Source organism: Oreochromis aureus, linkage group 18, assembly GCF_013358895.1.
Source record: "Oreochromis aureus strain Israel breed Guangdong linkage group 18, ZZ_aureus, whole genome shotgun sequence".
Taxonomy (NCBI): Eukaryota; Metazoa; Chordata; class Actinopteri; order Cichliformes; family Cichlidae; genus Oreochromis; species Oreochromis aureus.
In genome coordinates, this window is record NC_052959.1 from 20,855,942 (window position 1) to 20,878,892 (window position 22,951).

Below are 22,951 nucleotides of genomic sequence, written 5' to 3' on the forward strand. Positions count from 1 at the left end.
ATAACATTTTTTCACATATATTTTGCACATGATTGAATTTTCTATTATTAACATAACATATAACATAACATGTATGAAATGCTATATTTCTGGTCACACCTTCATATAAAGGGCATAAAATAACATCACAGGATATGCCATGAAATGTTTCTTCCACTGTTGTTTTGCAGACAAATGAAAGCATTAAACGACATAGACTAACGTGACTTATATTTAATGTCTTAGATCAATGATGGATCAGCTGTATTCCCATTTATATATTTCTGTACCTATTTTACCATATGGGAAAACACCTGGTATATATGCTGCTGGAAATTAAAGATTAAGTCGTTATTTAATCATTTATATTATGAAGTGCACGTCATGCATCATATTACATGACATACTTTTTGCTTTAAAGTGCTTTGCATTAACATGAATGAAAACATTTTTATCTTGTATGGTCCCAGTGAGAACCTCCAGACCTGGCACTGACTCTTCAGTGCTCTATTCACTGAGCAAATATCCTACAGACCCTGCTTTTTGGCTTACCCTTCCTTAGCCTCAGGCTGCACCAGCTGCTGTCTACCTCCGACCACACTTCACGCCCCTGATATGTTGTCCTCTACCTACCTCGTCCCTCCTCCTCCTCATTTGTAGGTGTTCTATCTCCGATTTTTGGCCGCAACTTTCCAAAAGGTGAACAGAAGTGATTTTCGATAGCACCGTGCATGACTAATGGTGGAAACATGTTAAAATCATCGCAGAAATGTCCTTGGGAAGACAAATGAATTTTCAGCAGAATAATTAACTTAATTAACAAATTTGCATGCATATTCATCAGGGCCATTGAAGTCTTTCCAGCTCAGCTTGATGAACGTTGCTGTGTAATAACCAGCTCATTTACATTCTGCCATCCACTGCCATTTGTGTGGATTACTGAGAAAAGGCAAAGTGCGTGTGTGGGGGTGTGTGTGTGTGTGTGTGTGCCTGCATATAATGTTAAGGCTACAATCTATGTGCGCATACTTTCCTCTTTCCTTTAACATCTCACACTGAAAGCTTGACGAATTGATTTGACATACAGTTTTGTTGGATATACGCCCCAATATTGGTCCCAGCTGTCTTTCCTCACATACGCGAACACGCGCTGATAAGGGGAGAACCATTCATATACGTACACATGCATGCACACATACCATGAGGGAATGTGCCGAACAGAGGCCTGACTTTATGTGCGCGTGCTCCTCTACACCCATAACTCTCTTCATCCCCCTCCCCCACACCTATCTCTCTGGTGGGCAGTTCTTGGCACCGATCCTGAGTTGTAAACCCTCCTGGGTTGCCAGACTGTGCATTGTTAAAAACGTGAGGCCCTCCGTACCCCCTCCCTGTCTCTGCAGGGCAATCTTTAAAGGCAGCAAGGTGTGACGGCACAGACTGGCAGCTTGGCAGCCATGCCCGAGGATACCAACACTCTGTCAGCCGTGAACGGGCACCATCACATGGGCTCGCCTAACTAATATGCTCGCCGTACATGTGCCTTTCTCATGCCTCATCTGTGCCAGTCAGAGACAAAGGAATTCATTAAGAAATTTCACATGGCATTGTTTTGTCATTTTGTCGGGATGTAGTTAATTGGGAATTTCACACAAATAAGGTAACTGAGGGAGAGATTAGTTGGGAAAAGTTAATTACACTCACTTGGCTTCCATGCCCTTGATCAGGTTGGGCAGAGAAAACAGGAAAACATACTTGTACAGGATTTTTCTCTAACAATATGTTTCTCTTTCACATCTTGTTTTTTTTCTCCCTCTAATTTAGGAGCTGCTGAACACCATTAGAAACAGATCCTTCCCAGCATGTTACTTTCCAGCCTGTCAGAAAACTGCTGTACCAATAGAATTTTCCCCCCAACATAAACAAGAATGCAAAGCATATTTCTTTGCACCTTTAACATAATCAATATGGTGCACTGTCCCGAGATTTTGAAATAGTAATTATCACATTTAGAGGAGGGAAAAAAATGCCTCGCTTGACATATAAAAACTTGCGATATTCAGCATACTTTCCTCTCTTTGCCTCCGTGATAATTTCTCCTTCACTTTTTATGCAGACATATGTGTGGCACTTGAAGCTGTTATCATAGCTCGAAGTGTGAAAGAGAATTGTTGCAGTAATATGCTGCTCTTGAGTGTTGTGACAGGAAAATGCTTTTCAGATACAGAATTGGCATTTTCAAGCCTTGTCTGACACAAAACTGTTTGTCTTCCATACTGATAACAATTAAGCCAAGTTTGCAAATTAATTTCTGCAGCACTGCTTTGATAGTCTCTTTGGAGAACAAGTTGTGTGATATGTTGAAAGACTTATTGCATTTTTTAATGACATGTTTTACTCATAAAAAAATCTCATTTATTGCGCTGTCTGACCCTCTTTGTTTTGAAGCTTCCACTGAAGCAAGACGAATACAAAACACAAATGGACCATTAAACTGACCTTCAAACTGGGCCCTATGAAAATCAAATGGCTGTCAACACAGTGATGGGGAAATTTACAGAACTGCAGCCTGTTTCCCTCCAGTGAGACTATGAAAAGTACAGATCAGATACACATTTTCATGATCCTCCTGTTTGAAGTAACAACTCTCTCAGCTCAAGTGAATAAATTCATGAAAGCTTCGATCACAGAACATGAAAGGGGAGTTTGTTTGGATGCAAACGGAGAGCATCCTCGGTAGACTTGCTTTGTTGGCCTGCTGATGTGATTGTTGCTTTTCTAAAGCAGCAGCACATTATCGTTAAAACTCTGATCTCTGGCACAAACTCCTGTTCCATCGCAGACATGTCCGAAATTAAAATAAAACCTGGTTTGCCGTGAAGGAATCTGGATCTACCTTCCAGTCATCTTCCCTCTTTCTGCCCGTGCTGTGACATTTCTGTGCACGTTAACAGAATACTGCGACTGCCACATTAGCCTCGCTAACTCGCCCAAGTATATCAGAAAATAAAATCTTGTAACTTCTTTGTAACCCCTTCTTTTGAGGTAGAGGGAGGCTATATTTGACGATGGTGCCGTTTGATGGTGCAATTGATGGGAAAGTTCTGAAGAAAGTCCCAAAGCCTCAGAGGAATTTGATTACCTCCATCCATTATCTGCACAGTGAGCAATCGCGAGGCTCACCATCTGTCATCCGTTTCATTTGCATCGTCAACACCTGCCCTGCCTGTTTATGCCTTCACATTTTTTATAAGCTGCCTTTCATGGCAGGGAAAAATGTTGACTTTTCCTTCTAAATGCATTAATTTCACAAGTTCAAAGAACATATTGAAGACGAATAACTTGGTTTATGTCTAATAGAATGTGAATAGAATTCTGCATTTTTGCAAAGAAGAGACAAAAAAACAAGTTTCTTTTACAACTCAGTGACGATAGATAGATAGATAGATAGATAGATAGATAGATAGATAGATAGATAGATAGATAGATAGATAGATAGATAGATAGATAGATAGATAGATAGATAGATAGATAGATACTCAGTTTCAAGTCCTCCTGTCTGTTACCAACACATTGTGCCACATAAACTCCCTCTTCTCTCCCTCCCATCCTCCTCAGTCCTCCCCCATCCATCCATTCCGTCTCCCATATCCCCAGGTGGTGCCGACGGCTGCGGGGCCCATTAGCGACAGAATTCCTGCCTCCAGCAGGCCATGCGTGTCCCGAGTGACACATTTTTGGACCGGCACCAAGAATCCAACCCTCCACAGACAGCTCACTTCCCTCTGCTGCAGTCACCACAGTATGAGCGTGTGTGTGCGTGTGTGTGTGTGTGTGTGTGTGTGTGTGTGTGTGTGTGTGTGTGTGTGTGTGTGTGTGTGTGTGTGTGTGTAAGAGGGAGGGAGGGAGAGAGAGAGGCCTTGCGAACACAGCATGAGTCCCACAGGAAATACTTGAAAGGCAGTATGGGACAGATTGGTGATGGCATAGAATGGACTAGAATACTAAATACTAAAAAGAAACTGAAAGATTTTCTACAGCACCAAGATCACACACCGATGAGACTCTAACGCCAGGTTGGGACATTTGTTATCGTCGTAACGTCCACAAAATCCCGAAATGTGCATCCGCATCTCTTACAATGCAAACTGCATAGAAGTAGTCTCTTTCATTGAAAAGATTTAATTGGATTTCGCTGATGCACATTGTTGTTTGTGGATGCTCTTTGCCAGCTGATGCATGTGTACCAAGTTTTATCTTACAAACACATCCTGTTCAGGGAAGAGAACTACTTCAAAATGAGATTTTTATTAACTTTGCATTCACTGCATGAGAGTGACACCTCGTCTGAAATGATCTACGCAAGTGATATTTGATGCTCGATCAATATTCTTATAAATCATAAGGAGGCGCGATTATGAACCAATACATTATGAGTTAAGACAGAGGAGCAAGTGGTTTAAGAATAGATATTATGAATGAATTCTTTCTCCATACTAATAGATAGTTAATTATCTACCTAATGACTCCTCACAAAGCTCCATTTAATTAGTCTAGATGAGCCGAGAAAGTTCCTCCTTGTTCTTACATGTTTAATGTTGGTTATTTCTCACTTGCAAATGGGAATGTAATATCTATCTATCTATCTATCTATCTATCTATCTATCTATCTATCTATCTATCTATCTATCTATCTATCTATCTATCTATCTATCTATCTATCTATCTATCTATCTATCTATCTATCTATCTATCTATCTATCTATCTATCGAACAATATCCATATAAATAGTAATAATCTTCACTGTCTTAAATAGAGTGTTTTCTCATAACAAAGTCAGTTTGCTCTCTCAAACACTGCCAACAGAAATTCCTACAGATCCCACAGGTAACGCTTGAGGCATCTCAACATAATCATTTAAAATGGATTTACAGATAATTACTTCGAAAATGTATAATTTATTTGACAAAAAATGGAGAAAAGTTTATTTTGATACATTTAATCTAAACCATGTATCACTGGGAGTACTTATTACTTACACTTAGCATCCTGCACCGGTAAATTGAAATGTCACTCTATAACGATGGTCTCTGTAAATATTATTTTATAAGGGATAATAAATTAGGTATTTATTTAATGTGGAAATAATACAAGTTTTCTTTGCATTTACAGTTTTCTTGCTGTATTGTGTGACACTTGCCTTATCCAACACTGTCACTGAAAGAACACAGAAATAGTGATCCTGATGCCTAAGCTGTCATTGCCCCAAACAATGACCCTTGTGGAAATGAGAATAGGCATGTTTTTTGTTTTGTTTTATTTCATTTGGGGGCGGGGGGCGGGGGGGTTGTGTGTATTAGACTAATTTTGTTATCTGATTGACTTTTTTTCTCACTAAAATTAAATGTTTCATTCAGGTTCATCCCCAATGAATGTTTAGGCATCAGTGGGTTAACAGGATTAGGTAGCTGTTCACTATCAATGTTGCCTTTTCAATGATTCTCCCATCAACTTCCAGTTTTTCTCAATGTCTCATTTTTGAAGTTCTCAGCAGACTTCAGACTTGCCTTTCTCATCTTCTAAATTAAATAAGTATGTGTTCCCTCTAACACTGAATACCTGCTGTCCAAAACTATGATTTGGAGGATAAGTGCTTTTCTGTATGAAACTCAGGCAGCTTCAGATGCTGATTCATGAGATCAACACAATACATTCTTCTTTTCAAAGCAAAAGCCCGCCTACATGTATTCCACATTATATTACAGAAAAATACATTCTGGGAATAGCTCACTTACTGTTGCATGTGTACATTTGGCACCAGTTTCCCAGAAAACACCTGAAGCTCTCCCTTACAAAGTAATGGAAGAGATTCACTGTCCACTCTTGCATTTTGACAGCATTTGCTTGTTTTCTTCACATTCTGACTCTGCTTTCTCCTCCAACCCCAGTGAAATGAAACTACACAGCTTGATATTTTTTTACAATATTCATGGACACAATTTGTATCTGTGGAACTGAAAATAATTTACTTATTTGGTAGATTAGAATTTACACGATGCTAACATATTTTGGAGGGTAAAACTATTCAACTGAGAAGCAGAACTTATTTTGGACATGCAAAACCCAGGATTTTTTTTCATGTTGCACTTTTTCATTTGCCTAAATGTGTTAAAATGTTTGCAAATTGTAACAAAGAATGAGAAAAACTCTTTCTGCTGTGAACGAGTAACAAAATGTTGTGAAAGCGTTCACATATTTTGTCAAGAATTGAGCCAAAGCAACTGAGAAAAACATTATTCTTCTCTCCTTATTTAGAAGAGCTGACTGATTTCTTTTATTTTTTTTTATTTTGACAGATGACTGCTTGAGCTAGTGAACAGTGAGTAATGTGATTAATTCTCCAGAACACCAAGATAACAAAGATGACCTAAACACTGCTCTTCAGAAACACCCTGTCTGCTTGCCTCGATTAGAGATCGGGTACCTACAGCTCTGAGGATGCATTTCACTAAACTAACCTAACACTATAACTTGTGTGTCACAGTGAAGTCAAGCATTGCCTACACAATAAAAAGCCTCTCTAGCTGTGTGTAAACCAAGGCAATCAAAATATTTATTTTAACAGAATGACAGCGGATTCTGGAGGTGCGTCTCTCATCTTTAGATTTTCTTGCAGTCTCGCCCTGCCTCTCATCAGTGTAACCGAATGCCTGCTGTATTAAAATGTCATTTCTTTCTAAGGATAGTTAATTTGGTTTGTGTAGGAAAGTGAATAATCTTCAGATACTGATTTCAAGAGCTTAAGGTTCTATCTCTGTTAAGAAAAGGAAGTCTGTCATTTGTATATAATGTGAGGGGAAATATATTTGCATACAGCTATTCCTCCAACACAGTTTTAGTAAAACAAAAAAAATGACAGAACTGTAAAGAACAAAGCAACGTGTAGTATGGAAACAACACATAGGTCTGCTAAGTGCAATGGAGCATCACGCAAAGAAAAAAAGTGCTGTGATTCTCTGGACATCCTGTCTCTCCTGTCCCTTTGGTCACAGACTCTCATCAGCACTCGTCCCTTCATCGATTCTTCAGTTGATTTGCAAAGTAATGGGAAACATGTATGTTTGAACCATCCTCTGCATTTCCAACTGTTTTGAGCACACAGACATAAAAGAAATATGCATTCAAAATTCACTCATGTCCTCAGTCGTGTGCGCACTTTATAAACCGTTAAACATGTCAAACTACTTCTGGAAATAAATATTAATATATAATGTTAAAATATTATAGTGACCGGTCTTGACCAGTGTGTCCTCTGCTGTGCTAAATTTAACCAACATGTTATCCAACATTTTACAAGCCGCATGTAAAATGCAAAATGATCTGGCGAGTAATTCAGCAGTTATGAGCGTTTTCGCAGCAATAGTGAAACATTTCTTTTTGATTGTTTATGACAGTTGTCTGGAGCAGTTGGGTGCATCTGAGGATTTACACAATATCCATGCTGATAAATTTTGCCCTTTATCACATTACTCATCATCTGACTTATCCATCTTACTTACTTCTCATGTGAAAGTAATATTGAATCAATCTATCTATCTATCTATCTATCTATCTATCTATCTATCTATCTATCTATCTATCTATCTATCTATCTATCTATCTATCTATCTATCTATCTATCTATCTATCTATCTATCTATCTATCCAGCAGATGCTCGCATTCACAGTCGAGGGAATGAAACCACATCACCCAGTAGCACTCGTCTCTTTCTGCCCTGAAATAGGGTGTTGCTGGGGTGTCAGAGGATCACACCCCTATGTGTTTCCCACCTGCTCCAAAACCCACCCTATACGCTCTGGTATTGTAGCCACAGACACACAACCCACACTCACTCACACACACTCAACTTCAGTACCCCTAGACAAAGAGCACAAAGCACAAAGGTGATGTAGTGACAGATGCTCCTGTCACATGCTTAGCATATCTCCACCTCCAAAACAGCACAAGTGCAGAAGTCAGTCTGTCTCTCTCTCTGTCTGATTTCACTCCGTGGAAATCATCAGCGCTACTATTTTCATGCATTTCCACTCCCCGACGGATAAAAGCGGCTCTTAAACCGCAATCCTTTACCCAATATTTATCCAATCTGACCAAATACTATAATTAATGCCTCTGTCTCTCCTCTCCTCTCTCCCCGAGGGCAATATATCCCCCACATCTCCCTCCCTGTCTAACCTTTCAGTGCCAAGTTCACAGATAGAGAGAAAGTACTTCCTGTGAGAGGCCGGGCCGGCTGCCAGAGAGACTGATCCACCAATCTGACACGTTAATGAGATCCTGGCCCGTAGTACTGGAGTGTCAGGCCTCCTCTGCGGCAGCATCAGCCCTGGCGTGACCTGCGCCACACACACATCCACGCACACCGACGCCTCTGCTCATACGTATAATTTTTCTCACACGCTCACAGGAATATAAGCATAAATGAATCAGAGTGTTTCTACACACACACACTTTAAAGGAGAAAGGGGGGCTCCAGCTCCTTAAATCTGTCTAATTAAAACACCAAATCCCTCTACTCCCCTCACCCCCCATCCCAATCCTCACTTCTCATCCCCACCCCACACCCCCACCCCCTTCTTCTGCACGCACACACACACACACACACACTCGCACCCAGCCCTCCTCCATCCCCACTGCCACCACCCCCGATTCCGCAGGAGAAATGATTATTAGGAATTTAATGGGGGAACGTTTCCCATCCCACACCATCTGGGGCTTGGGAATGGCACAAAATTTGAGGATGCTTGCCGACGTGGCGGGGAACATTATTTTCATTTTTCTTGACTGGTGCTCAGATTTTCAGACAGTGCAGGAAAATGCTCCTGATTACAATAAATTACCATAATATATCACAAAGCAGTATATTTTTATATATAAAGATGCATTTTTTTGCGCACGCGTTTTTCTGCGCGTGGAGATTGCACTAAACTCTTCACAACTTCTCTGATGATCATTGTCATTTTGCAACTCATCGCTATAGAAACGCGATGATTGTTTTTGCACTAATTATGACACCACGTCTCCGATTACAAATGTACCTCCGTACAGTATATACCCCACATTACTGTCCTTCACCTCCCACACAGAGCCGGGCCATATGCTCGCTCGCACCCTCTCCCCCTCTTTCTCTCTTCCCCTCTGCATTTCTCCTTTACTTCTTTCTCCAACTGTCTCTCTCGTTCTCTCCACCAGGCTTAATGAGCTGCATGAATTGAATGTGCCTGTACACGTTTGACCCCGTGCTAAACTGCAGCACGCCGCCCTTTGAACCCTGTGGGCGTGTGGCACCCTCCTCCCTGCACTCCCACTTACCCTCGTCAGCTTCTGTAGGGAGCTCCACGAGGGATTTGAACCTGCTTTTCCTCAAAAGAAAAAAAAAAAACACGCTCGCAGACACACACACATACACACCCACACCCGTGTTAGAAGCTGGACTACGAATGGGATTTTTTTTTTTTTTTTTTTTTTTGGAAAACGGGTGTGGGTTAGAGGGGAGCTCTATAACTCTAACTGGATATGTGAGACTTTTTTTAGTTAAAACAAATTTAAATAATTTTAAATAGAGTTTTTCTTCACTGATTTTTGTGTGGGTTTTTTGTTTGTTTGTTTTTTGAGAGGATGTTTCTTGATTTTTGGAAATAAAGTTCTGTAAATACAGTTAGAGTACATCAACGTAAATAACAAAAATAAAATGAGTTTGGTTTTGTCTGGTTTGTGAAACCATTTAGAAGTTTGAGATCTATCTGTCACTCCCGATTTGCGATTTTTTCCACCAACTTAACTTTCCATGTCGGAACTGGACATTTATCAAATGCACCGGCAAAATTTGCGTAATTACTTTAGGTCTTACTTTATTTGTAATGTGTGTGTGTGTGTGTGTGTGTGTGTGTGCTACAGTTAGTGATGATTTATAGCCAAACTTTTCACTTTCAGTCTTCTAACTTCCGACGAGTTGAGCAAAGAGTTCTTCAGGTTCTCACGTCGTTTATATAAAACCGTAACAGTTAGCCTGAGTTGTTTTCTGCTAAATCAATGTCTTTCTTCAAACTTGAATCCTGCAGCGCCAATAATGAAAGGTGACACTGCTGAGAGTTTGACTAAAACAGGGAAATGTAATAATTATTGTTTCATCGTTGATGGTGATACAGTAAAGAAAAAAATGAGAGTAAAACTCCGGATTCGTTATACATCTAAACCACACAAATGATACTACTAATAACAACAATGCGCTGCGGAGGGCGGACTGTTCTTTATCGCGATGACATAAAAAGGAGGAACCTTCCCTTTCCCACTTTTTTTCAGTTAAATAAACAGAATAACTTTACCTGAAATTTTAAATCACTTTGAAAAAAGTAACTATAGAAATTTGCCGACTAAGACGGTATCAGCAAGTGTACCCTCCATTAAATTAAATCACATCATGGGAAGATAAAGAAAGACATGTACGGGAAAATTTTAGAACACCGGAAATTTATCTGAAGTTATTATTATTGTTGTTGTTGTTATTATTTATTTCTTTTTCTTTTTCGTTTCTCTGTGAATTGGACTGTCGGATTCCCTTTTTTTCAACACCGGGAGCTGTGGGATTTGGATGATATCCAACAGCTCGTGGGCATTTGACACAAATCAACCATCTGATCAGCTGAAATTAAATCAAATTGTATCGGAAAACCTTTTTAGACACAGAACTTCAAAATCAAGTTTTAGTTCTTCGATATTATTATTATAATTACTTTCAGTGTAAGCGTGTGTATTTTTAACATGGCTTGCTGGAAACTTGAGTCTGTGGTTGCTACGATAGCCCTGTGTCACCTTCGAGGTTATTTCACGATTCATGTTCCTAAAAATAAATACATAAAAACGCTCGGGGCATTCTTATATTATTTTTTTTTTTCTAACCATTATTTTTTTTCTTAATTGCCGTCTGCCGTCGATCACTTTCACAGAAAGCTGAGAAGCTGGGCTACCACATGAAGCCTCTCACAGCCTCTACATTTTATTGCGACAAACACATCACAAAACATTAACACATTACTTCACGAATATTTCGATCCATAACGAGTTTTCAGGAGTGCGTGTGTGTGTGTGTGTGGTGGGGTTGAAGGGAAGGGTTATCAGTAAATGCAGAAATAAAGGAGAAACATCCAAAAATCATTCAGCATTCGGTTAAAGTTACAAAATCAACAGAATTTATGAGCAGTCACCAACATTGTGCAGAAGTACATGAAGTGCATCACAGCTGCTCCTCGGGAGGAACAAGGAAGAGTAAAAAGTTCACATCAAACTATCCAAAACTTTCATTTCGTTGCATATTGATGGTCATCGTCTCTTTTTAAGGCATGTTGTTAGGATTCATATAGTTTTTGACGCATTTTGTTCACCTGACACAAAATGCATTTCTCCTGCCAGTGCTGGACTTTCAGCTTGTGGTGAAATTTACAACAATGCAACGTAAACAAACTTTAAAATGCACATAAGAGTGAACACTGTTGATTTTTTTTTTTTTACAATATTTTTTTTTATAATATATTATTCACATTCAATTTGACGGACTTCATTAAATAAGCTCAAATAAATAAATACAATAAAAATTTACATTCACCGCGTTAACACGCTCACCTCTCCAAATACCAAAGCGTTCAGCTGTGACGTGTTTTTTCCCCGCAACTTCCTGTATTTATAGGAGCAATCTGGATGACATCATTGGATGACATATCTCCTGAACTCACTGGCTTTCTATAAAATATCTATGTGGCTGTAATTGCCGTCTTTTCAATTAGATCTTAGATTGAGCGGGACGCCTTGTGAGAAGAAGCAGACATATATTATTTTTAATAAGCAAAGATTGCATTTGGCTGCCTTGCATAGCTAAATTGACCTTTATTGCTAGGAGACTGAATCTCTGAACTCCAATCATGTCTCAGTAAACGTCCCCGATAAACTTTTGTTTTATTTCTGTTTCTTTAGTTTTGCCTCAAAAATCGTTTTAAGTGACTGCAGTAATGTTTTCAAATAAGCAGAAAATTTAATTAATCATATCGGCTTTATGTAAACTCAATTAGCGACATCTGCACTATGGCCATTAACGAACACGTACAAATAATGCACTCTAACTGCAAACGATTTACTCCAAATCTGCACCTTCAATTAATTGTTTTAGACCACATCTGTTTGAAAACAGATTCTCTGCATTGTACCAGAAAATCATGAATTTAGGCCTTCAGACAGATTGTTCCCCTTTTTTTACGAAACAAAACCTTCAGGTGGTGTGTGTGTGTGTGTGTGTGTGTGTGTGTGTGTGTGTGTGTGTGTGTGTGTGTGTGTGTGTGTGTGTGTGTTTAAAGTCTATATTGAGACGAATGAAACTGAACAACAACAAGAAACTTGTGAATCCCTTTCATCTGAACTTCTGGCTTCGTATCATCTTTCAAAACACACAAAAAATGACTGGTTTCAGTTGGCATTTTTGCAGTGCATCAGCCTGTCTGAGTCAATTTCATTCCACTCGCGACATCTGTGGAGGGAAATTGCATCGCTTCTCAAGCTTGAACTTTGTCCAGCTGATTGATTAATTGTGGAAAGAGCCATTAACTTCTCCTTGTGCTTGGAAGGACTGGCTGCGGACGTGCAGATCGTAAGGGAAACGGGCCTCTGGGGAGACTCGGTACATGGAGTTGTGCGCAAGAGCCGTGCGCCCTGGCGCACTGCAGTAGCGCATGCCATAGTGGCTATTTTTGCCGTACTCAGGCGGGTCGTCGTGTTTTAGGGAGAAAATCCCATTAAAGTTCATTGGTGGGCTCAGCTGGCCGTCGAAATGCGGGCTCCCGCTCTCCGGGGACTGGTTTTCGTAGTAGGTTTCGTAGGCGCTGCTATAGCTGTAGTGACGGAACGGCTTGGCGCTACTGTCCAAGCTGCTCCCGCTGTGGCCGGGGGGCGTGTTCATGTCTGATCCAGGATACGAGTACATGGCATCGTAGGGCGCCCTCCCAGAGAACATCACCTCTCCGTTGTGGTCTGTGAGGAAGTTTCTCGCGTTCAGCTGTAAACAACCCGCCACCAAGTTGGTCGTTGGTTGAGATAATCCTTTACACAAAGTCTGTACGAAGGCGAGGAGGTCCGGTCTCTTTCCTGCGCTCAGAGTCTCTGACAGGGCCCAGATGTAGTTTTTGGCCAGTCTGAGGGTCTCAATCTTGGACAGTTTCTGAGTTTTGGAGTAGCACGGCACAACTTTGCGCAGGCTCTCTAGCGCAGCGTTCAAGCCGTGCATCCGGCTGCGCTCTCGGGCGTTGGCTTCCTGGCGCCTGAGTTTGGCCCTGTCAACTTGCTCTTTGCCCGGTTTCTTTTTTCGGGGGCCTCGCTTTTTAGGAAGCCCATTTTCATCCTGATCGTCCTCTCTCTCGTCCTCATCTCTGTCGGAGATGTCGTCCTCGACCTCCCTCATGTCTGAGTTGGATCTGTCAGGGTTATGTTGTCGCTCCTGCTCCAGGCTCTCAGGTAAGCTTTCACGGGGATAATTGGCACCAAACCGCGGCTCACACATTATATGAGGTTCCTCGAATGGCAGTGTCAACATATTTCCTGTAAAATCAAAGCGGAAACATAAACTATAAGGACAAGGCACAACACCGACGTCTTTTGAAGGTTGTCAGTTAATTACCTCGTGAATGAGCCCTCCCAAGAGGAAGAGTAACAAATTGGCAAGCAAGGCCAGTGTCACGGCTTGCTACCTTTTCAAAGGCATTACACTTAATTGCCTTTGGATTTGTGAAAAATAGCCATGTTTTAAACCTTATATTACATCACATTAAAGTTTATGTTTGCTCCGAATCTGAGTCCAAAACTAGCCAATTCTACGCCACGTATTTAACCACGTTTTATCCCAGACTAAAAGCGCATGATCAGTCAACAAATTGCGAACAAAAATATTACTAACCTCTGGTCAGCATGTACCTTGCATGTTCCCAAATATCTCCTCTGAATCTGCGCTTCAGCTTCTTCACTCGCAAGCTACCAAATTGGAAGAAAGAGCTTAATTCTGCGCACTCTCTTTTCTCTGCTATGCTGTGATCTGCTCTTCCCTTCCCCTCTCTCACTCTCACTCTCCCTCCCTCTCTTCCCTTTCCCTCTCTCTTTGAGGAATGACACTCATGCCAACAGCGGGTACCCATGCCATCTGCCGCTGACGTCTTGTGGCAGCCGAGACCACGTGTTCATTGTCCCACGGGACCTCCGCTCCGTACCGATCATCTGGCAGCTCCGGTAATGGGCACCGGGAGGCCCGCGTTTACCGTCAGAAACAGAGACCGGAGAGGGATAACAACTAATATCTGCATCTCCCCGTAAGAAAGATGAATTAATGTCTTTTTGTCTGGAAAATTGGAGGGAGTTTGCAGAGATTCTCAACAGGTAGACAGATTATTAATTTCCGCATTATGTGATCCATGCAGAGCTAAGTATACGCAAATAAAAGCTGTGCGGGGGAGATGGAAAGCTTAAAAAAAAACCCTCTCCTACATCCCAAATTAAATTACATTAATAAATTAATTAGAACAATTGGAAATTTGGGTGCAAAAGTAAATGAGGGGAAAAAAAGCTTTTATATTTGGGTCAAAGGGGATTCAATAACAGCATTTAGTCTCATTTATTATTAAGGGTTCAGGACCCACCTCAACAGCATGAGCGTCACAGGTTTTGTGAGAATTCCTCATAAGCATCATTTTGACTTGACTTTTGGAAATGACACATTGCGGTGTCTCAGGAGCAGCAGCTGTAAAACAGGTGAAAAAACAAGAGATGTTCTACACCTGTGAGTGAGTGAATATGTGAGTGATGCTCTCTTTGGATCATGACTTCTCCCAAATATTTCCAAAACATTACAAAAAAAAGGATCTTTGACCTCTCCGGCATCTACAGAACCCCAGTTTATATCAGTAACAGTGGTAACAGTGTTCATTTCTGTGTCTGTTTCTTTGTGCTTTTGGAAGCAAAAGCAATGTTTTTGTTAATGCAATGCTCATATGGTCAGTTTACTATTTAATTACCCTCACTGAATGCACCGCCCTCTTGGTGGCAAAGGGAAGGTTACTGTTAAAATGCTTAGTTAGTTAATGAATACTTTTTTAAATGCTCCTCTCAAGAAACAAAAGAGAAGCTGGTAATGCAGTTAGCAAACAATGTACTTAAGCTGGAGTGCATATAAAGTATTCATAATGATTGTTATCTACATAGATGGATTGTTTGGGTCTAAGATCATATCTCCCATACTACCATCACTATTCTGGCTGCCAGTCAGATTTTGAACTGATTTCATAATTGTTGGGTTGGGTTGGCAACTTTTTACCTCTCTAACCTTTAAAGTTTGCACGCTCCCTCCAGATTACTGAAGCTGAGCAAATGCTCCTAGCTGTCCCGAGCTCCAGATTAAAGCACAGAGGAGATCGAGCCTTTGCAGCTGCTGCTCCGAAACTTTGGAACAAACTGCCCCTTCGCATCAGGACCTCTCCATCATTAGAAACCTTTAAAACCTGTTTGAAAAGCCATTTTTATTCTTAAGCTTTTAAATCAGTTCTTTTATTTGTGTTGTTTTTATTAAAGTTTTCTCATTTTATGTCTACATATTAGAAAGGTAACATATTACCTCGAGTGGTATCCAGCAATGCAGTTAGGCTTTCTTGTATTTTATTATAGTTTACTTATTTTAGTGTCTTTGAGACAACCAACACTAAGATTTCTATAGTTAGGGCATTGCAAAAGAGGTCATCTATTTATCTGGTGAACAATATTTGATTGTTGGGTCTGTGAAATAAAATAGTTTTCACATTTTCCAGAGATGCCTTTCCTTATCCAAGTCCAAATCTCCAAGATATTCAGCTTACTGTGATGGGAAAGATAGTAAAAAAAACAGTTAGGTTCAAAATGGTTTAAGAAATTCCTACAGAAACCTTAAATGCAAAGGATGGTAAGCATAAAAGAGGTGGCATGCGCAGTGTTGGTACCTCAGTACCATAGACATTAAGCACACCCAGTGGAAAAGGCCCAGTGGCACACTGCCAATTCCACACTGGGGCACAGCTGGCACTCGATATGGGTATATGCACACCTCAGTTATGTGGAACACACATACACAAGCGCACTGATTCACACTCACACACACATGCAAACGTATGTGTGTGAATGACCTTGTTGAAAGGATAATCAATTAAAACAACTTATCAATCTCTTTGTATTGGACATTACAAGACATCGATCAGCAGAATGAGCCACGGAGAGCTGATTACATCTTGGTTTGACTTCCGAGCACCGAGGCCCAAGTAAGTCTCAGTTTCTACGGTGACAATGACAGCGTGTACACACAGCACCGAATGTGCAAACACTTAGCCTAATGTGTGTGAGACAGGCTAGTGTGCATGTGGGCCAGCACATATACTTTACAAGAACACATCCAAAGTACATGTATAGATCTATGAAAGAAAAAAAGCATCACAGCCTTCCCCCAAAAATGCCTCAGCTGGTCTGCTCAGCGTTCTGGTCCAGCAAACACACACACACATCTCACACACATACACACTCACACATACTGAAGAGTCAAACTCCCCATCTCAGACTAATCAGTTGACTGCACTAATTGCAAATGCAAATATGCAAATTTATATTAATTAATTACTCCACTAATTAGTTCTCTTGTCTTTTCAGGTAATAAATCATGGTGTGGTTGAGAGAGAGAGAGAGAAAGACATGGCAGTGATCTTTTGTCTGTTAGAAACCCTTGTTTCAGATGTTTACTGGGCAGATTTTATCAAGCTGTCATCCACCGAGACTCCTTAACTTCTCCTTCATTCACAGCAGTTCTAAGTTCAGTAATTATTGCATTTGATATAATACGTGTACACTTCAAGGTGGAAGCATTGTAATTTGAGAGGTTTAATAAATAGCAGAGGTTGGTAAATCAGAGTGTCTCGCTGACAGTTCTTGCTGTCAGCTCTTTTAATTATCACATTATCAGCTTTTATAGGCACGGTGCGTGGTGCAGAGCTGCAAATGAAGGCGCCATGGATCGCACGCTGAGTTGCAAGCATTTCTCAATTGATGTCAGCAGTTAAGGGGAAATTGTGTCTGGATGATGAGTGTAAGGTGAAGTGGTTGGAAAAGATGGCAACGGCGTGGTAGTAAAACGTGATCCTGTCCGAAATGTAACGTGGAGTTTCTTTAGAGAAAAATCTCTGCGTCTGACTCTGATCTCACACTGACGATGTAATGAAGCCTTTAATGCCAATTTTCAGTGTCTCAGTGGTATTTTTATTGCATTGCCTTAAACTGAGCTGCATGTACAATTACCCCAACTCAAAACACAAAAGCTAAATGAGGAAGTGCTTACAAAGTGCCACATACGAGTGCGAGCCATTTATTTTGAGTACTTGTTGATACCCAGATGAACACTTCAGTTGCTGTTGATAATAATTCACACCATAAACCTGTTGTTAGCACATTTATCCTTTTAGTGTTGATGATAGCATCCTCCCAAATCTATTTTGCTCTTTTGTAAAGCCTCAAGAATATACCGTCCTTTTTACTCTTTTCCCCTATATTTAAATAGACCAAGCTGCGCAACCTACAGTATCAGTCACAAAATATAACAAGAATAAAAGCTCAATTTTAATTAAATAAGTCAAAGTAAGTCAGTTTTAACTGTTTTAAATTCCTAATGAAGCCCTAACTCTTTCTTAACAGTAGTTATTTTAATGCCCAAGCATAAATATAATTAAAATATTTCATATTTTTGTAATTGTGACCAGATATTGTGCGCAGTAGAATACAGTGGATATTTTAGACTGAGCATGAATGCTTGCAGCTTGCAAACAAAGAAAACAAAAAACCTTTGTTATTATTATTGTTATTATTATTACTATGTAAATGCATTGTTGTTTACAATAGGCATTATGTTTGTCTGTCTGCTCATTTTCTGTTACTACGATAGTAACGTTGGTTTGTTTCTAGGAGTTTCTATGAACATTGTGTTTCACGTATCCAGAATAAAAACAATATTTATTGAAAAAGGCTTTGGTTAGGAATTTAAGCTGTCGATCATATTAAGCATTTAGTGGATGTGGAAACAGTGTGAGGTGATTGCCATCTTTTTCTGGGAAACATTTGTAAAACCTGACAAGCAGAACCCAGTTTGAAATCTCAGCATATTGGAAAATAAATACATAAAAACAAAAACAAAACAAAGAAGAATTTGTGATTTTTATTTCTTTGTTGTGGAGCAATCACTCCATGACTTGATACTGACATCAGCAGGGGAGGAAACAGTTAACCTTAAGCACTCTGGTATGCAGGGAGATTAAAAATGGAGCCCTCATTTCTGGATTAAACATGGCTATGTCATGAGAAGAAAGGCACATATTTATTTTAGATTTTTATGTCCATATAATACACATATACAAAAAAAAGAGAAAGGTAAAAAGAAAATTTAAAAAGTCTAGGGCACACTCTGGGCACAATGGAAAGATTGCATCGTGTGGCTGGTTTGGAACCATCTTGTTGTCCTCGTAGAAGAGCCCATAGTAAAGGCTGAGCCCACACCTCAGATAAACAGGAGAAAAATGGATGGATGGATGGATTTATTATATATTACACAATATGTTTTCATTTGAAGTTACTGGCTACTTTTCTCATTACTTTTTTACACAGCTCATAAAATAAAACACCTTATCACATCATATTATATAAAGCAGTAAAACGGTCTCTGCCTTGACCATTCACAGCAGTAAAGTACTGCACACATGCAAACATTCCTGAAACAGGAGCCGTTCAGAATTCTGAGCTCTTTTAATTTTGATATTTTGCCTTAAATTAATGAATGAGGTCTTCGTATTGCACGCTGTGTGACATTAGTCTACATTGAGTCATGCTCCAGCTGAAAACCTCTGAGTGGACAAGTTTCTTGTTGGTTACAGTGTTGAGACTGAACCCCACCTGCCCGCCTATCAGTGGCTTGCATGCAGCCCGATGGATGTGCAGAGGAGGGCTGAGGATTGTGGGACTGATTACCAGAGGCCAGGTCCTGGACTGGAGTCCTCCAGCTGTGCTGTTCTACCCAATTAGAAACTCCATATGCTGCCCCACTCAGCTGCTGAGTGGCCACACCCCCCACCCACACAGGTGGAGCATTGTGTGTGTATGTGTGTGCACTTGCCTTGTTACCTATCAACAAAATCACTCTGGTTCGAGGTAAAAGGGAACTTTCTCCAGAGTCCTTTTGTGTTTTGAATCTAAAATCCCACAGTATATGGCAATAAAATCACCTCATAGATCTAATTAAATTTTATGTGATGGTCGACCACTGCACCGCTTTCTTAATCTCAACTCATTTCTTTATGCACAAAGTAACTCAGACTGTCACTGCTCCTTTGATAGCAGACACCCAGGTATTTAGGTGGGTGGCACAGAAGTGCTAATAGCATTAAAATATGGAGATATGAATAATGGATATGTTTTTGAAAATGTATAATGTAAAGATGTTGGTCCCGTTTTCAGACAGAGTCGGGACGCAGACGTGAGATGTTGCTGCAGGCGCTCGTTTCTTTTTCAAAGCACAATCTGTTCACACACGCTCAAAGTGGCTGTGACAATCTGTTGTGGTAGAAAGCCACACTTCCATACACAGAAAGTGATAAGATGAATAAAAATGTGTCAGATATCATATTTAAGTAAGACTCACATCTTTACTTTTATATAAGTATTGCATGATATGGATGAGAAATACTATTTGCTGCAGTAGAAAAACAGAGGCGGTGGCGTCTGACACCAGCGACTATATACAGTGTGTCGACACAGAGCATAGGTGGAGAGACATGAACATGAGGCATAAGGCAGCAGACAGAGTGCTATTTTACTTTACTGAGGGATCAAAAATTTCAAGTGTTTTTTTAATTTGCGCACGACTTCAGTGATTTGCCAACTTTTACACATTTTTTTTGTAACAGGCCTTTTTTTTCTCAAAGGCCTGGGATGATATGATTGACAGGGCTGTGATGCTGTTTCCTCACCTAATTGACACTTTTGGTGTTGAAATGACTTTTTCTTCCTTTCCCCTTGCCTTCACTTTTCATCTTTTAATGTCCTCATCCATTCCAGCAGTTCTTATTTTTTTTGTTTTTATTTTTCACTCATCTCCTGTGGTCTCTTTTGCCTTCTTTTGTTTTTCTGTTGTCCTTTATGTTTGCTATAAGGCACTTTGAAATTTATAAAGTTCCTTATAAATGAAGCTGAAAGCTTCCTCACTTCCCCGATCCGTTTTGAAACTGAACAGTTTGAACATAAAAGAGAAATAATTGAATTTGATCATTTTTAGTTTAATTCAGTTTACTTTGTAGTGGTAGATATTATTGTGTCAACTGTCACCAGCCTGCAGACACGTTCGTCTCATTACTTTTTTGTGTCCATTTTGGTGTAGGCTCAAGGATAGTCAAGCTTGTTTTCAGTTGTAGTTAGGAAGGGAGGGTAAACTGTTAAAAAGATATAAATGCTCCGTTTGAGAGGACACCCTTAAGAGCTGGGTGATATGTTCTGTAAAAAAACATGTCATCCTCCTTGTTCTGGGTACAAAATCTACAATAAATATTTCTGCAAAAAGACATCTGAAAACCAGGTCTCACAAGATTTTCCTAACAGAGCTCATATTCACTGATAAAGAAAACATTTTGGCAAATGTGCGTAAACATTGTCTTGCCAAATGAAAATTGAGTATCACTCTCCTGTCTGCTTATTAAATATGAAAAAGATGGTAGAAGGTTGGCTTAGCAGAGTTTGGCTCTGTCCAAATCTCAGTGCCAGTCCTGAAGGATCAGCTGATAATCTTTTACACATCCGATTGATAAATCTCACATAGGGCGTGCTATTTAAGCTGCTTTAGCCTGCTCACAGCTTCTGCGTAGCTGCAAGCCACTTTGCCGCCCACCTCTACACCAGCTCCTTCTTTTGCACTATATCTTACCAAATCATTGTCATTTCTGTCATTACCGATGGTACTGTTATGTTGCTGCTCCTCTCCACCCCATCTACACATGGAAAGGCAGGGTGCCATACCAAATATAAAATTACAGCAAATGGAAATAATGTTCTTTTGATTGTAAGGCCTCAGACTTAAATGTCAGTCATTTGTTGATAGTCTATATATATGATGGACAAAACCACAGTGACCCCACCCACTGATTTTTTTAAGCCCACTTTTTGAAGCTTTGGCTTGAACATTTTGATCAGTTCCACTTTAGCTTTTCAAAACCATGGACCCGAACGAAGCTGCTGATCTAAATGATCAGTCACAAGGTTGTGACTTTTTGCAAGCTTAAAAGCATACTCTGCATTATCCTCTTTTTAGGGAACATAATTTGCATAATTACCATCATGTTTTATTCAAGAAGACCTGAAATTAGCGATTGAGATCATCAGGGAACTATTTGATGAGGTCAGAGATTACAATAGTAGAGTCGTTTTCTGATGGACTTCAATAAAATGTGATGTTAATTTATTTTATTAATTTAAATCAGATTGTTTCCCACCTTGCTGAACTTCCTCATTGTCTTCACAGACTTGGAAGCTACTCCATCTTTCATTTACTGGCTGCCACTAACACACAGCTACTTAAAAAGGTGATTTAAAATGTATATATTTGAGTCTTAACAGACTCAAATTCATCTTAGTAGGTATCCCAACACATTTATGACCAGGACTAACGGCATCAAAATATGTGGTCAGCCACATGCAAGTGGATGCTCAGTTATAGTCTAACAGATAGACGTGATTACTACCTGAATTCATGGGTCATGGGTTACCAAGTTTCTAACCCTGTTCCTGTTTCTTGTCATCATAAATAAGAGTTTCAGACTTCTAATGTGCTGGTCAAAAGAGCAGTGTTTTACCTTTAATATTTATTTAAAAAGCCAATCATCTAAACTATTTTTAATTCACTGTCCAACATTAAATGAATATTTGGAGATTGTGTATTTTCTTCCAGAGAGTATATGTGCTGAAGTCTAGAGGAATGAACTGGGCTTAGAATAAAGACTGTGAATGTTGAGGCTTTATAGTCAGGCTTTAATGAAGGTTATTGCCTGAGGTACCTGTGAGACATGAAAAATGATCTAGGAAGTCCACATCACTTAACAGGTCTGTGATGCTGAAGGTTATTGAAGGATAATGAAACACTCACACGTTTGTTTGTTTTTATTTTAAGACTGGGATTCGCAGCTCTTCCTCCCAGTGCTGGGATGGTACCATCTCTGTGCCACAGAACTGCTTTCTATCAATGGAAGAGGTATTAAAGATGGTCAAAAACAGCCTTATTAATGTGCTTGTTCATTTCATTAATGTGATTAATGTTTGTTCATTTCTGAGGGGAAATTTTGAAAGCAAGGATTAATGCTTAGGGGTCCATCACCAAAGATCATTTTTCAGTTGTATATGAAAATTGCATAAATAATTTTGTTTCTTTATGATTTCATGCACCATGTAATCTAAAAAAATGCAGTAAACATAACAAAGAAACATCAGTAAATGCAAGCAAAAGATAACAGGCTTTTAGTACAGTGACATCACTCACAGGGCCAGTTCAGTTCTCACATTGGATCTATTTAGTCTGCAGCTGAACACAAAATACTTCTGATATATCTTTTAATAGAAGGTACAAGCTAGAAAATGTTCGACCAATATTCATTAAACTAAGAACGAGTAATAACGCGGGTCCAGTGAATGTTAGATAAAATAAAACCATCACTTTAAAACATCCTTGTAATTTTCTGTCAGTACATTATCTGCTCTTTTTAAAGCAGATAAAGCAGATTTGTTTTAAGTTTCCATAAATGCTAAATGGCAAAATGTATTATTAACATGGAGGATTTCTTCATTTTAAA

General features: G+C 39.7%; 1 protein-coding gene across 1 annotated transcript; it reads right to left on the reverse strand.

The window, feature by feature from the left end:
- Positions 1–12,580: 12,580 nt before the first annotated feature.
- neurod6b (neuronal differentiation 6b) lies at positions 12,581–14,113 on the reverse strand. Its single transcript, XM_031757239.2, has 2 exons — positions 13,992–14,113; positions 12,581–13,619 (listed from the first exon to the last, which is right to left on the reverse strand). The coding sequence occupies exons 1-2, from the start codon at positions 13,996–13,998 to the stop codon at positions 12,610–12,612; spliced, it is 1,017 nt and encodes a 338-aa protein (XP_031613099.2). The 5' UTR covers positions 13,999–14,113; the 3' UTR covers positions 12,581–12,609.
- Positions 14,114–22,951: the final 8,838 nt, after the last annotated feature.